This window comes from Magallana gigas, chromosome 2, assembly GCF_963853765.1.
Source record: "Magallana gigas chromosome 2, xbMagGiga1.1, whole genome shotgun sequence".
Classification (NCBI taxonomy): Eukaryota; Metazoa; Mollusca; class Bivalvia; order Ostreida; family Ostreidae; genus Magallana; species Magallana gigas.
Window position 1 is genome coordinate 60,129,338 of NC_088854.1, and position 14,654 is coordinate 60,143,991.

The 14,654-nt window shown below is 32.0% G+C and overlaps 2 protein-coding genes across 2 annotated transcripts; both read right to left on the reverse strand.

Moving 5' to 3' along the window:
• Positions 1–29: 29 nt before the first annotated feature.
• On the reverse strand, positions 30–2,800 carry LOC136269651 (uncharacterized). The gene is made up of 5 exons (XM_066077578.1): positions 2,635–2,800; positions 2,281–2,403; positions 1,548–1,658; positions 915–992; positions 30–504 (listed from the first exon to the last, which is right to left on the reverse strand). The coding sequence occupies exons 1-5, from the start codon at positions 2,693–2,695 to the stop codon at positions 356–358; spliced, it is 522 nt and encodes a 173-aa protein (XP_065933650.1). The 5' UTR covers positions 2,696–2,800; the 3' UTR covers positions 30–355.
• A 3,071-nt stretch (positions 2,801–5,871) lies between these two features.
• On the reverse strand, positions 5,872–7,583 carry LOC105330030 (uncharacterized). The gene is made up of 2 exons (XM_066077579.1): positions 7,403–7,583; positions 5,872–7,110 (listed from the first exon to the last, which is right to left on the reverse strand). The coding sequence occupies exon 2, from the start codon at positions 7,084–7,086 to the stop codon at positions 6,196–6,198; it is 891 nt and encodes a 296-aa protein (XP_065933651.1). The 5' UTR covers positions 7,087–7,110; positions 7,403–7,583; the 3' UTR covers positions 5,872–6,195.
• Positions 7,584–14,654: the final 7,071 nt, after the last annotated feature.

Sequence of the window (14,654 nt, forward strand, 5' to 3'; positions counted from 1 at the left end):
GTTTCTGTATTAATTATAATGAAATGTGAAGATGAGTATGCAAAGCGTCAGCCATATTGCAGAATCCTTATATTAATCAGACGGACTGGGGCATTTAATTATGGGAAAACAAATATAAATGTTTTAAATCCGAAATGCTTTAACTTGACGCAACGCCACTTATTCCAATGGTACTTTATAATCAGTATTTGGTGAAAATTCCGACCATAAACACACAAAAGCAATTCTTTCGATCCAATATCATCTTATTATCTTAGTATTCCCCTACATTTTGGCAAATTCATTTTGTAACAAAAAGTCGCCTGTACCATATATCCATATTACAATATACAATACATTTGATGAATTCAGTGAATTATGAACTATTCAATGTGCTTGCCCCAGTATCAGTTGTCGTCTCTGATGTCTCAATGAAACTGGACATTTCTAGACCCGTGGGGTTACCATCAGAAATCACCACGACTCTTGCTCGAATGTGGAGAGGAGGTATAATTGCCGTGTGTCCTACAATAACAAGGATGTTTTACAACTAGATATTTTTTTTTGGTTGCAACACCTTATTTGATGGGCTTAAGAAATTAATTTATAATGTGTAACTTAACTTGCCTCACAAGACGACGCGTGTGTAGACATTAGTCTGCTTGAGGTTATATCTAACTTTTGCACAATTTTATGTCTTTTTTTAAATGCATTTATCTGAACATAACGTATGTAAAAAATTAAGACATAAGAAATAAATACAACGTGAACCTATGTTATAGCTCCAAAAGAAATACAGAAATCTTTTTGTTAAAATTGAAAAAATTGAGAAAATTAGTAGAAATAAAATCAATTCCCTAAATACAGATTTTAGATTTTATGTTTATATGATTAATAATGGATTAATAATGGATATTGTTTCCAGTTACATGTACCTCCTCCAAACTTAATGCATGAATATGATAGAATGATTCCTGCTTCTAAAGGTGATGGTCCTTCACAGTGGATCTTATCTGTTGATAAAAAATGTCATCATTTTCAAGTTGTATCATTTTAAAAGTTAAAACGAAGTTCCCATTCCATCTAAAGTTTTCAGTGGCATCTCACTTCAATTGCAATTGTTTAAAAAGAGCAACCTCAAATGGCGTTGTAACGATTTTAGTTGAAATTTGCCAAATTTTAGCTTCCCATTCTTGTTTTTTTACTATACTTTGTCATTGTGTTTCTAATAAATTCAAATTTGAGATTTGTTTGTTAGTTATTATTGAGGAACAAATTAAAGCTCATAATATATTGTCATGAAATCAAACCTCAGGTCATGTTGTAAATTATTTGAAAAGTGTTTCTTTAAATTTTAAGAAAACTATTGTTTACAAAAGGACTGCTGAATAAAAAATACTAAAAAACCAAACGTAACAAACATTAGAATATATTCATTCTTGTTCATATCGAACTAGGAAATATTGTCTTAATTAAGTATTAGGAATAACCCTGGATGCGTTGTAAATATTAAAAATTGAAAATTAAGTCAGATATATTCAGATAAAATTTTGACCTTCATGACATACCAAGGCATTTCTTGATAGAATAATAATTGTTTGAATAATAATGAAGAAATTTCACTTCTTTTCCACATCCTATCACAGCGATGTTGTCATCTAAATGCAAGGACTCGTATTCTAAAAAGAAAAATAAAGAGGTTATTTGTTAACATAATAAGGTGCAAAAAAATTACAAAGCTTTTGATTATACAAACTTTCCTGTACATTTAGGCTATTTAATTCCTTTCGCTCTTTTGATTGTGATGTATTAAAATCAATAAAATGATTTAGAAATATGTGATAGCAAATGTCAATATGTGTAACAAAATTAATTTTAACTACCTGTGTGTGTGTGTGTGTGTGTGTGTGTGTGTGTGTGTGTGTGTGTGTGTGTGTGTGTGTGATAAAACATTGATTGTATGACCTCAGCTTAAAGTCATGATCAATCTTAAAGTCATAAGAAACCCTTGTGCAAAGTTTAAGCCTCCTGTGTTTTTTCTTTCAAATATTTAGACTTAACAAGGTCAGACAGAATAAAAAAATCAGAGAGACGGACATAAAAATAAAGTGACACAATAAATTAATATACCCTCTTAGACTTAATTCTTGGAAAAAAGTTATTATCAACTAATGTATAAATATGTAAATTATTATCAAGGATCATTACACCAACATGAAATGAACAGGAAATATCTTGTTTTTTAACTAATCAGGAAATTATTTCTATAAAAATGGAATTTTTAGCTAAAAGATATCGTACCGTTTAAAATATCTAAAAAGGCTGTCTTCATTTGTCGGACTCCCTCCCCTGTCATGCTTTCCGATGTATCCAATATGAAGACTGAACAGATTCCATTTCCTTGTTGATATTTTCTTTTATTGTCTTCAAAGTATCAATTTCTCAAGATAAAAAAGGGAACATTTTTCATTTACATTAATGAATGAAAATTTGATGAAGATGCTAACACGAAGCGTTCCTTTTCAGTTAGACCTTAAAGTGACTTTTTAATGGAACAGACGTGAAATGCATAAATATCGTTATAGCCTTATATTGTAATTTCAACAAATTTTTTTTAACTTCATGATAATTATATTGAATAAGTTTAATACGCACTTTCATTGGCTTCCTCGTACGCTCTCTGTATCCAAATAGCCTCTGCAGGCCGAGTTTCCATATTTTCCAACCTTAACTGTTCATTCTAGTTTGCTTGGGTGAAACATTTAGAGTTTCGTGAAATACATATATGAATCATGGACAGAAATGAAACAAAAATATTTTAGTGTCCTTATGCCATGTGTGTCATTTCCTGCTTCGTCTATTTTGAGGATAGTCAATGTTTACAGATTAACATGATGTGAATATTGTTTATGGTAGAGAATTACAGTTTTCACTTTAATCTTATATTTGAAAAGTTACATAATGTTAATTCAATATGCATTATCATTACTAGGTTATATACTATAAAAATCAGAAATTGATAGAAAAACGTTAAACAATCCAAAGTAGCCAATACACTGTCAAAAGACTCAAAGTATAATACATTTGTTTTTACTATATCAATTTTACTGAAAACTCTGTGTATGTTTCAGCCACTATGTAATCTGTTTAAGAAACCAGCAAACCAGAAAATCGAAATCAACCTTAGCCATACTAGAATCAAATATTTTTTCTTCGTTTTAGAAATTCGTATATCATTTGCAGTGTAATGAGAAAAATGACAATTTGTACAAGCTATAACGTTAATTAGATTTCTGCCAGATGTTAATGATTTGTACTGGCTGATTACTGATGAAAAATCAATTTGCATAAAATTTCAGAAACTCTATAAAAACTAGTTCTTTTAAATTTCGAAAAAAGAGACTAAATAATGAAGGATTTAGATGTAATGACCACACGTTTTAAATGCATTTTTATTTCAGAGTTTGTTCCCTTTTGCTGCTACTTTCTACAAAACATTGTTCGAGGTTATTTACTGCTAAACTTATAAATCTTTTCAGCCAAAATTCTAAGATCAGATAATCCAATGCCATGAAACATTTGAAGACGATACTTGCCTTGTGGGTTTTTTTTATTAATAAATTTATTCACTTGAGCTTTTTTCAGTCGTTAATTTGATCTTAAAAAAGATAAAATAAAAACTGTTTCAACATGCTAACGTTTCATTCATCTTTTTTTATGTCATAAACATTAATATTTCTTCCGTTAAAATCCAAATATTTATTAAAATGCAAAGAAGTGCGTGACACTTTGAAACACGAAGATAAACGGCAGCAATAATTTTTGAATATTTTATATGTTTCTATATTTAAGTTCCAGTAATTAAAGGTGTAGTTGTGATGTTAAAACGTTCTACAAAGCTATTAATGTATCAGCAATTCGTTTAAAAGAAAATTAATTTAAACATGGGCAATGTTTCAATGGTTCGTACTACAATAATTGATATCATCAGATGTTATTATTCTTAAGTGTGGAAAAGCAAAACTTGATAGCGCCAAAAAACGTGCTGTTTGCAAGACTTTAGTGGGACCACTAGAAAATATTTTTTCTTCTTCACCCCATCGGTGGATATTCTCACAACCAAAGTTGATGCTAATATAGTTGTAAAAGGAAAATGTTGTAGTTATTTCCCCAATATATCAGTTGACCAACCTAATAAAAGTGGAGATACACGGTATGTTACCAATCAAGGTACAAGGACGGACTGAAAAAAAATCCAAAACAAAGCATACACATATTCTATATAAACAGCAAATGACGAAGATTTGTGCTCTTTAAAGTAAAATTGGAAATGCTTATGGGAATTGCTTACTATATTTTTATTTACATCCTTTGTAGGCACGTAGAATCGTTTTTGAAAGTGATGTGGGTCAGACTAACTAAATATCTGAGATAAGCATAAAAGAACACGGGGGAGGGGGAAGTTCCTTAAAAAGCTGGATGCTAAGTCTTGAAAATCGCATGATAGAAGGATATATTTCTCTTCTGTTGAAGAGGAAATGAATTTTTGATGAAAGTTCTTTTGTTTCGGAAAAAATCGTAAACTAGTACTTACATCTGTATTTAAATAAAACTGCGAGCTAATTAACTATTTTTAATTTTCTTTCAACTAAATGTTTAAAACTCATTAAGTCACCCATCGTTACCACTTTCATAACATCGCAAACCACGACCCAATATATCATTTATTATTATTGATTTGGTTGGTAACTGCATGCCCATCATTGAATAATTTTATTTCTTGAATATATCATCATTCAAAGATATGTAATTGGTTGGGTTTCTTTAAAAAAAAAAGGGATAATCTTCATTGGAGGCAAGAAATACGGTAAATGATCGCGTTGAATTCCAAATCCCTAAATTTACTTCTTCACCTGTCATAATTGTTTTTAAATGAATCTAGACTCGATGCCATGAACTTTAACGTTTTAATTTCATGTCCTCTTAAGAAAAAAGCTTAAGTTTGAATTTGTGCAATAAATTTTCAGCAATTAATTATCTTATCATTTCAGAATTTTGAATTTGACACTTCCAAAATTAAGTCTCTTTGTTTTATTCACTTTAGATCCTAGGTTGAATATAATCCATCAGCAGAAAAAATTTAAAGCTCGTGATAGAAGATATAACCCCCCCCCCCCTCCCCATCACAAAATGTTTGACCTAACTATATAACAGGGCCCAATAAGGATGCAGGTATCAGAAATTTGAAACATGTAGAGTTTTTTTTTAAATATATTTGTTCAATATACAGCTAGAGTACCATATAGCACAACATAATGTGATAATCAAAATGCAACGCATATGTGTCGGTATTTTTCTTTTGTTTCTATATGTTTCTTTTGTTGTCTAGATTTGTGATATGAAGGATTTAATAGGGCATGGCCAGATTTTGTATTTTGGAGATTTATTGAGGCATTTAAATAGTTCACCAAAATTTGAGTGTCGGTCGTCGAATTTTAAACGAGGTATAGAGCTCACAATAAGTTGCTGTAGGTAAGCAATTTTCAGGTGGTCATTGCTTACATTTTGAATGTCGAAACGAAAACTCTAGATTTAGACCTAAAAAAGAATGTCAAAAAACCCCACTAGAATCGTTTTATGTTCAAAACAAACTAGCATGTAGGAAAATGATTTTGGAAAAGAACTTTTACCGGTATATTGAACCAAAGTAAACAAAATATGGGACAAGCCTTGTCAATATAACAAAAATTTGTGAGAAATGTATCTTGCTTATAACTTTACGACTGTCACTGAAATTGTGGTTGATCATTTGAAACGCATTGTAAACATTAAAAATAGAAAAATATTATTTGACCGAAATCGTGATCTTTACATACAGGAGAAAACACAATAAAAAATTCATACTTTTTATTAGAAATCATCATGACAAACATAAAACATTGTATAAAAATAATTAAATAATTATCTTACAATCCGAAACAATGAAAGTGATGAAAACTGAAACTGGGAAACATTTCAAAAAGATAAAAACATTTAACAATAGTTTGATAATGAAGCCCATATCCTTTCTAAATACTAATGATAATCTCACGGATGTTTACTTTATTGTTCTTATATGTTATACAAAACCGCTATAATTGTATAGCAACTTTAAACACTGTATTGGGTATAAGCCTGTTACATAAAAATATTTACAATACTTATAGTTTTCGTTCTTTAACCCCCATGATTTTTTGGTGGTCTGGGTGGAATATACATTTCTGTTTTGGTGTAGGTGGGCTCCGGGCAGTAAGTCGGAGTGCTCGTGCTCGTTTTTAATTGGAGACCCGCAGATCGATAGGTCAAGTTTTCCAATTTGGCATATTTGGTTTCCCTCAGTTGCATCTCTTTTGAGGCCACAAAGAAGTTGCAGTCGCTGATTTTCTCCTGACACTTGCAAGTGTGTAATTTGAGCTGTCGAAGTCTTCGTACCGGTCTGTGTATGTTTTCGGTCATGCAATCCATGTAACCAAGTTGCTGAAACAATGGCTTGATGCTATCAATCCCTGCTTCAACCATTTTATTGTGCTCTGTTATCAGCCCCATAATCGTATCCATCGGTAAATTAAAGTCCCCTCCAATTAACACTTCAGTTCCAGTAAACCAAGCTAGGAATTGTGCATACATCATGAACTGCTTTCCGTTTTCATAGATGACCGGTGAACCTCTTTCTTTCATTGTCAATTCCCAATGCCAAGACACACAGATAAACTGTTTAACGATTTGGGATGCAGGCGCTGGTGAACAAACGTCGACCATAGGTGAGAGGACTTTGTCAAAATCGCAGTTTGGTATTTTGATACCTGGTCCTGTTGGTTGTTGGCGGATCCTCAGGCGCGTGGAGTCGTACAGAAGGACTGTTTCGTTGTTAGTCGGGTCCAGTAGCTGCTGGTAGCTGGTCTGAGTGAATGTGTCCCCAGGATTGTCTCCAGGAAGAAACATTATATCGGGCCTCTCGTTTTCAACGAGGTTGCGTAATTTATCTTTGCGGTAGTCATTGTACATTCTTCCTTTCCGGCCCGAGGCGTTCATGCTGATTATATTTAACACATCTGTGTCATACCCCATGTTTGGTTTTTTGTCCGTTAAACTCTAAAATTCAAGAAACGGTTGAATAAGTCTAAAATTATTCCTTATGATAAAAATACATGATAAATCTATTAATTTGATACTTTTGAATAAAACAGATTGATCAAAAAATATTCTAAAGACAAGAGGAAACGATCTTTAAAAGCTTCCTCAGAATTAGTTCTTTTAATACATACAGTTCCAAAATTCTAACTGTTCTTAATCATGATAAAATAAAAGTAAAAGTTATATTTGGGGAAACAATTACTGACGCAGAAAAATTTCATTAAATACTTCGTAGCTTTTATGCACTTACCTCTCTAATTTTTTAATCGAAGTGGTAATATCAGGGGTAGGGAGCTCTTTTATACACGGTGAAATAACCCCTAAAGTGTTAATATCAGGGGTAGGGAGCTCTTTTATACACGGTGAAATAAACCCTAAAGTGGTAATATCAGGGGTAGGGAGCTCTTTTATACACGGTGAAATAAACCCTAAAGTGGTAATATCAGGGGTAGGGAGCTCTTTTATACACGGTGAAATAACCCCTAAAGTGTTAATATTAGGGGTATGGAGCTCTTTTATACACGGGTGAAATTATATAAGCTCTAAAAATATAACTACCACATTTGTATAAATAGATATGGGAAAATGGCTTTATTAAAAATATAGAACATTTCATTGGAAGTTCAATGTTTGGGTAATTGAAATTAAGTCAATAAGTGTACGCTTCTATAATTTCATTATCTTTACAATACGTTTTCTTATTTTCATTTATTATTTTTTCATATATATTTCTATACAAAATGCTTCTGATTAATAAGCCGTTTTTCAAAAATTGCATTTTTCGTAGAAAATAAATCGAAACTATGTTTATCTATAGGTGCATTATCTGCATGTAGTGGCAATACAATGTTAACGTTTCTAATTTGTTGTTTAAATGGAAACTATGTTTCAATTCAGTAAGTACTGCATTATATATTTTTCCTTCTCTCACTGAATTAAATGAGGGAAGATATCCTTGTTTTGGGGGAAACAGATTTTGGCACAGATCCAGATTTAAGTGTTTGAGGGTCGATCATTTAAAAAATGTTGCAGGGTGTCTGGGGAATGCTTGACTTCCAAAGACTGTCAATTTGATACAAGAATATCTTAAATTCTTCCATTATTAAGAGGGCTGAAAAGTCGTATCAATTGTAAACTTTATCATAAAGCTAAAATAATAGAAATTCTGCTGTAAGCCTACTTAAATCAGTTTTGGTTTTGAAATAACCTTGTCAAAAGTTTTTTTTGATTGTTAATATTTTGACAAACGAGCTGCCTTAAGCCTTTATACCATTATCACAAATAGAAATGTATCGTAACAAAATGGTATTGAAAACTTTATTAATAATGAGTTTTAAATTGTTTTTTAAAGAAATTTTTAAGATAAGAGATTACATTACATCTTATTGCCATTCTCACTCCGACATTCAGCTGTTGCAAAGACGAGAAATTTTTGCATGCATTTATTATATGTAAAATTATACATATTTTCTTTCAGAAAGCAAACAAATCTAAACATGTTTATCCATTGTCCATTAAGTAGGCCAATGCATGTCCACGTATCTAAAATAAATACAACGCACTATTATAAATGCTATTAATAGATGGAGATTTCCCCGAGGAAATTCTGTTCTTTTTTTTTTGTTAGTGCATAGAAGATTCCAAAATAAACAAATCTTTAGGTATATCTACACTTATCATAGCTTGTTATCTGTTGAAACAGTTTGCAATCAGTTGGCTAACTTATTGCAAAGTTATTTATATCCATGATGCGCGTTTCTATGGTCGTCAAATTTATTCTATTCATCCGTCATCAAATCAGAATACGCGTATATTCATTTTGAATATTATTCGAAATCATATTCATTCATCAGCTCAATAAATTTTTTTAAACATTCATTTTTATTTATGAATTAGATTTCTTTTTCTTTTTTTTAGGGGGGGGGGGCGGTGGCTTGTATTGAACATACATGATGTTAAAAAGATTTGGCATGCATGTTGATAGCTCTGAATAGGCACCGGGCTTCTCGTGTTACTATTTTCTAGAATCAATAATCAATATTATCAAAATGTTTAGATATATATCTTCTTGAAACATAATCCATTTGAAGAATACGATGTTATTTTATTTTCAAAATAAAAAAAATGTTTTTTTGTAGAAATAAAACCGAAATTAATGTTTTTACACCTTATTTCTGTTTGAGTTGTGCAATTTTAATTTCTGTGATAAAAAAAAAAAACGTTTTAGTAATCTACGTGTAATGCAAGATTTAAATGAGGTTGCTATTGCATAACAAATAAAGTAGTGCAAGGCAAAATGCGTGCGCAAATTGTAAAATTTGCCGAATGCCTCATATGGACACAATAGTAATCGGCCGAACCGATCACTAAAAGGAATTTTTATTAACTGCACCCCACCCTCAAAACAATTATAAATGATTTTTTTCTTATATAGCACAAAAAACAAGGCATGAAATTTGTTGACATACCAAATAAATTAAGAACCATTTATCTTGCTTGTATAACTCGACAACTGATATCCAAATTTTGATCAGGAATTAGGTTCAGAATTATATACATTAGCAAGAGACCGATAGGCCTAAACGGTCACCTGAGAACCATTACCCATAAATGCATATAATGAAGTGTCATTCGTGAGAAGAAAAAAATGCTATCATAATAACGACCACATCCCTGCCAGAAATCTTTCAAAAAGAACTATGAAACGTTTTAGCAAAAGAAGATTATAATATAGTGCATGACCTGATATTGAAAAGGTGCTAGACTCTGATTGTAAATAATTGTCCTATATCTGTGAACTTTTAAGATATGTTTTAATGCTTATATGTTGTCATAGATAAACTAAAACAAGGTGGCTAGTACACGTATTTATTTTAAACCTTTCATTACCCATCACCAGGAGCAGACAGAAGTCTCCCTGCATTCGGCAAGGGAACTCTTTCCAAATGTTTTCACAATATCTTAACTTTGATAGAGAGTTTAATTTTTTCTCTTTTTTAAATATGTGATTTGACTCATTTTTTTTTCATTGAAATACCTGATCAGAATAAAATGATAAGACAATATATCACCCGCCCAGCCAAAACTCTTGCCTTAGATAGATAGATAGATAGATAGATAGATAGATAGATAGATAGATAGATAGATAGATATAGTGACATGAAATATTATGAATGATGAGAGCTTATTGGTTTTTTTTTCTAAATATGCAGTCAGTTTTTATTCTCTGTCCGTAGATTGTATTGAAAATTCATTTGTAAAATATAGACATATCATTATATATTTGTAAATTCAGTGCTTATTATGAAATATTCATTGTGCATGCCTCACTATCAGTCGTTGTCGATACAGTTTCCATGGAACCGAAGGGTTCCCATCAGAATCACCACTACCCTTGCTCGGATGTTGAGAGGATGAATACCTGCTGTATGACCTGCAATTATAAGAATAATTGACAAAGTAGATCAAAGGCCGCTCATGCTTAACATTTTTATATGGGTATTGTTTTATGATACCTCCTCCAAACTTAATGCATGAATATCACAGAATGATTCCTGCTTCTAAAGGGGATGGTCCTTTACAATAGATGTCATTAGTTTGAAGATAATGGAAAACTTAAAATTACATGGCTTCTTAAGTAAAGGCAAATGTAACCTTTCAATCCAAGTTCCACCAGTTATATCACATCTTTAAACAAGCATAATTGTTTACGAATAAACATTGTTAGGAATTGAGGGGAAATTGTCAAATTTAACGTATCATTTCTTATAATTTCATTGCTCCGTCAAGCTGTTTCGGGTGTTAACCAAAATTTGAGTGCCATTTATGGAGTTAAAATTGTCAAGCTACTGACAAACAAGTTGATAAAACAGGACTATCAACAGTCTCGTTTGAAGTCATCTTTCGTATGTTCTATGGTCGATACAACGACCTTGTCCATATTTCACTGGGTGGTATGCTGACTGACGTTTTTCATACTAATTGTTAGACCATAATTGATCACCTAATTGTCTACGGACTTTTTCGTTTTTCCCGATTTCGAAAAAGAGCACACTTCGGGTTTGACCGGTTAGCAGAGGATGCTTAATCCTCCTAGGCACCCGATCCTACCTCTATCTTTTTAGAGGTCTGTGTTGATCTGCTTTGAATTTGTATTTAGTTTAATGGATTTTTCATATGGTTGACAGTTTGTTATTGTCATTGTTCAGAAGAAAATTATTGAAACATGGGCAATTATCCATGGTTCGTATAACTTAAGATGTAAGTATTCTTAACTGTGACAAAACCTTTGTAGAGATAAAAAGGGAATCTGTTTTAAAGACAGAACCGTGAGTACTAGAAAGTGTTTCTCATTTTTTCATCGGTTGATTTCCACAGTACCAAAGCTGTTGGGTTGCTAAAATAGTTGTAAAGGGAATTCTTATATGTGTGGGTGTTGATTGTTTATCTTTTAAGTTTCTGAAAACAAAGTGTTTAAACTAATTAAATAACCCACTGTTACCAATTTTATTATATTGCAAACAATTAGATAATTATGTACCTTACATATATTATCATTGAAAGATATATTATCGGTGGGTATTCTTTCATTAAAAATGCAATCGTTCTTGGAGGCAGAAAACTATCACTTCGAATTCTAAAAACCTTAATTTGTCTTGGAACCATCTTAAAATTATCATCAAAACTGTATGAGTCAATTAATAATCTCAAGAGTTGGGACCATGTGTCCCCTGCATGCAAACCAATTTTAGCAAATTTAAAAATTCAATTCAATCATTTCAGAATCAAGAATTCCAAACTTTAAAAAAAATCTCTTTTTATCGTTTTGCTCAATCTATTGAGTATATAACGTACCACATCATCCTATGATAACAAAAAAAACCACAGATGTGTTGGTGATATTTCTGTTTGTTATCTATATATGTCATGTAAAACATTTCAGAAAAAAGAAAAATAAATTGCATAATTTTTATTAAAAGGAAGGAAACTTCACAACAAAACAAAAACATTTCATAACAATAACTTAGATGAAAAGTATCAAAAGAAAACCTTTGAAAGGATAAAACAAATAACGAAAAATTGATAATAAAACATATTTTTATAACAAATGATATTGATAATCTCATGGATCATTGTATTTTTACTTGGCTTCGTATTTAACCCCCATGATTTTTTGGTGGTCTTGGTGGGATGTACATCTGGGTCTTGGTGTAGGTGGGTTCTGGACAGTAGGTAGGAACTCGGGTACTTGTGTTTAATTGGAGACCTGCGGAGCGATAGGCCAGGTTTTCTAACTTGGTGTGCCTGGTTTCCATCAGTTGCATTTCTTTGGACGCCACGAAGAAGCTGATGTCGGTGTTCTTCTCCTGGTTGTTACAGGTGTGCAGTTTAAGCTGGCGAAGTCTGCGTTCTGGTCTGTGTATGTTTTCGGTCATGCACTCCATGTAACCAAATTTCTCAAAGTCGGGTTTGACGCTGTCAATCCCATCTTGAATAATTCTGTTGTGTTCTTTGATCAGTGTTTTAATCTCGTCTTTTTCTAAATTAAAGTCCCCACCGATCAAAACTTCAGTTCCGGTGAACCAGGCCAGAAATTGTGCAAACATCATGAACTGTTTTCCGTTTTCATAGATGACCTGTGAACCTCTGTCTATTGTTGTCAGTTCCCAATGCCAAGACACGCAGACGAACTTTTTTACAATTTGGGATGCAGGCGCTGGTGAACAAACGTCGACCATAGGTGAGAGGACTTTGTCAAAATCACAGTTTGGTATTTTGATATCTGGTCCTGTTGGTTGTTGGCGGATCCTCAGGCGTGTGGAGTCGTACAGAAGGACTGTTTCGTTGTTAGTCGGGTCCAGGAGCTGCTGGTAGCTGGTCTGAGTGAATGTGTCCCCAGGATTGTCTCCAGGAAGAAACATTATATCGGGCCTCTCGTTTTCAACGAGGTTGCGTAATTTATCTTTGCGGTAGTCATTGTACATTCTTCCTTTCCTGCCCGAGGCATTCATGCTGATTATATTTAACACATCTGTGTCATACCCCATGTTTGGTTTTTTCTGTTAAACTCTAAAATTTAAGAAATGCTTGAATAAATCTAAACTTATTCCTTATGATAAAAATACATGATAAATGTATTAATTTGATACTTTTAAAGAAAACAGATTGATCGAAAAATATTCTAAAGACAAGAGGAAACGATCTTTAAAAGCTTAGTTTTTTAATACATACAGTTCCAAAATTCTAACTGTTCTTAGTCATGATAAAATAAAAGTAAAAATTATATTTGGGGAAACAACTACTTACGCAGAAAAATGCCATTAAATACCTAGTGGCTTTTATGCACTTACCGCTCTGATTTTTTAATCCAAGTGGTAATATCAGGGGTAGGGAGCTCTTTTATACACGGTGAAATAAACCCTAAAGTGTTAATATCAGGGGTAGGGAGCTCTTTTATACACGGTGAAATAATATAAGCTCTAAAAATAAAACTACTTCATTTGTATAAATAGATATGGGAAAATGGCTTTATTAAAAATATAGAAAATTTCATTGGAAGTTCAATGTTTGGGTAGTTGAAATTAAGTCAATAAGTGTACGCTTCTATAATTTCACTATCTTTACAATACGTTTTCTTATTTTCATTTATTATTTTTTCATATATATTTCTATACAAAATGCTTCTGATTAATACGCCGTTTTTCAAAAATTGCATTTTTCGTAGAAATTAAATCGAAACTATGTTTATCTACAGGTACATTATCTGCATGTGGTGGCAATACAATGTTAACGTTTCTAATTTGTTGTTTAAATGGAAAACATGTTTCAATTCAGTAAGTACTGCATTTTATATATTTTTCCTTGTCTCACTAAATTAAATGAGGGGAGATATCCTTGTTTTGGGGGAAACAGATTTTGGCACAGATCCAGATTTAAGTGTTTGAGGGTCGATCATGTAGAAAATGTTGCAGGGTGTCTGGGGAATGCTTGACTTCCAAAGACTGTCAATTTGATACAAGAATATCTGAAATTCTTCCATTATTAAGAGGGCTGAAAAGTCGTATCAATTGTAAACTTTATCATAAAGCTAAAATAATAGACATTCTGCTGTAAGCCTACTTAAATCAGTTTTGGTTTTGAAATAACCTTGTCAAAAGTTTTTTTGATGGTTATTATTTTGACAAACCAGCCGTTTTAAGCCTTTATTCCATTATTACAAATAGAAATGTATCGTAACAAAATGATGTTGAAAACTTTATTAATAATGAGTTTAAATTTTTTTTTTAAAGATATTTTTAGATAAGAGATTTCATTACATCTTATTGTCATTCTCACTCCGACATTCAGCTGTTGCAAAGACGAAAATTTTTTGCATGCATTTATTATATGTAAAATTACACATATTTTCTTTCAGAAAGCAAACAAATCTAAACAAGTTTATCCATTGTCCAATAAGTAGGCCAATGCATGTCCACGTATCTAAAATAAATACAACGCACTAT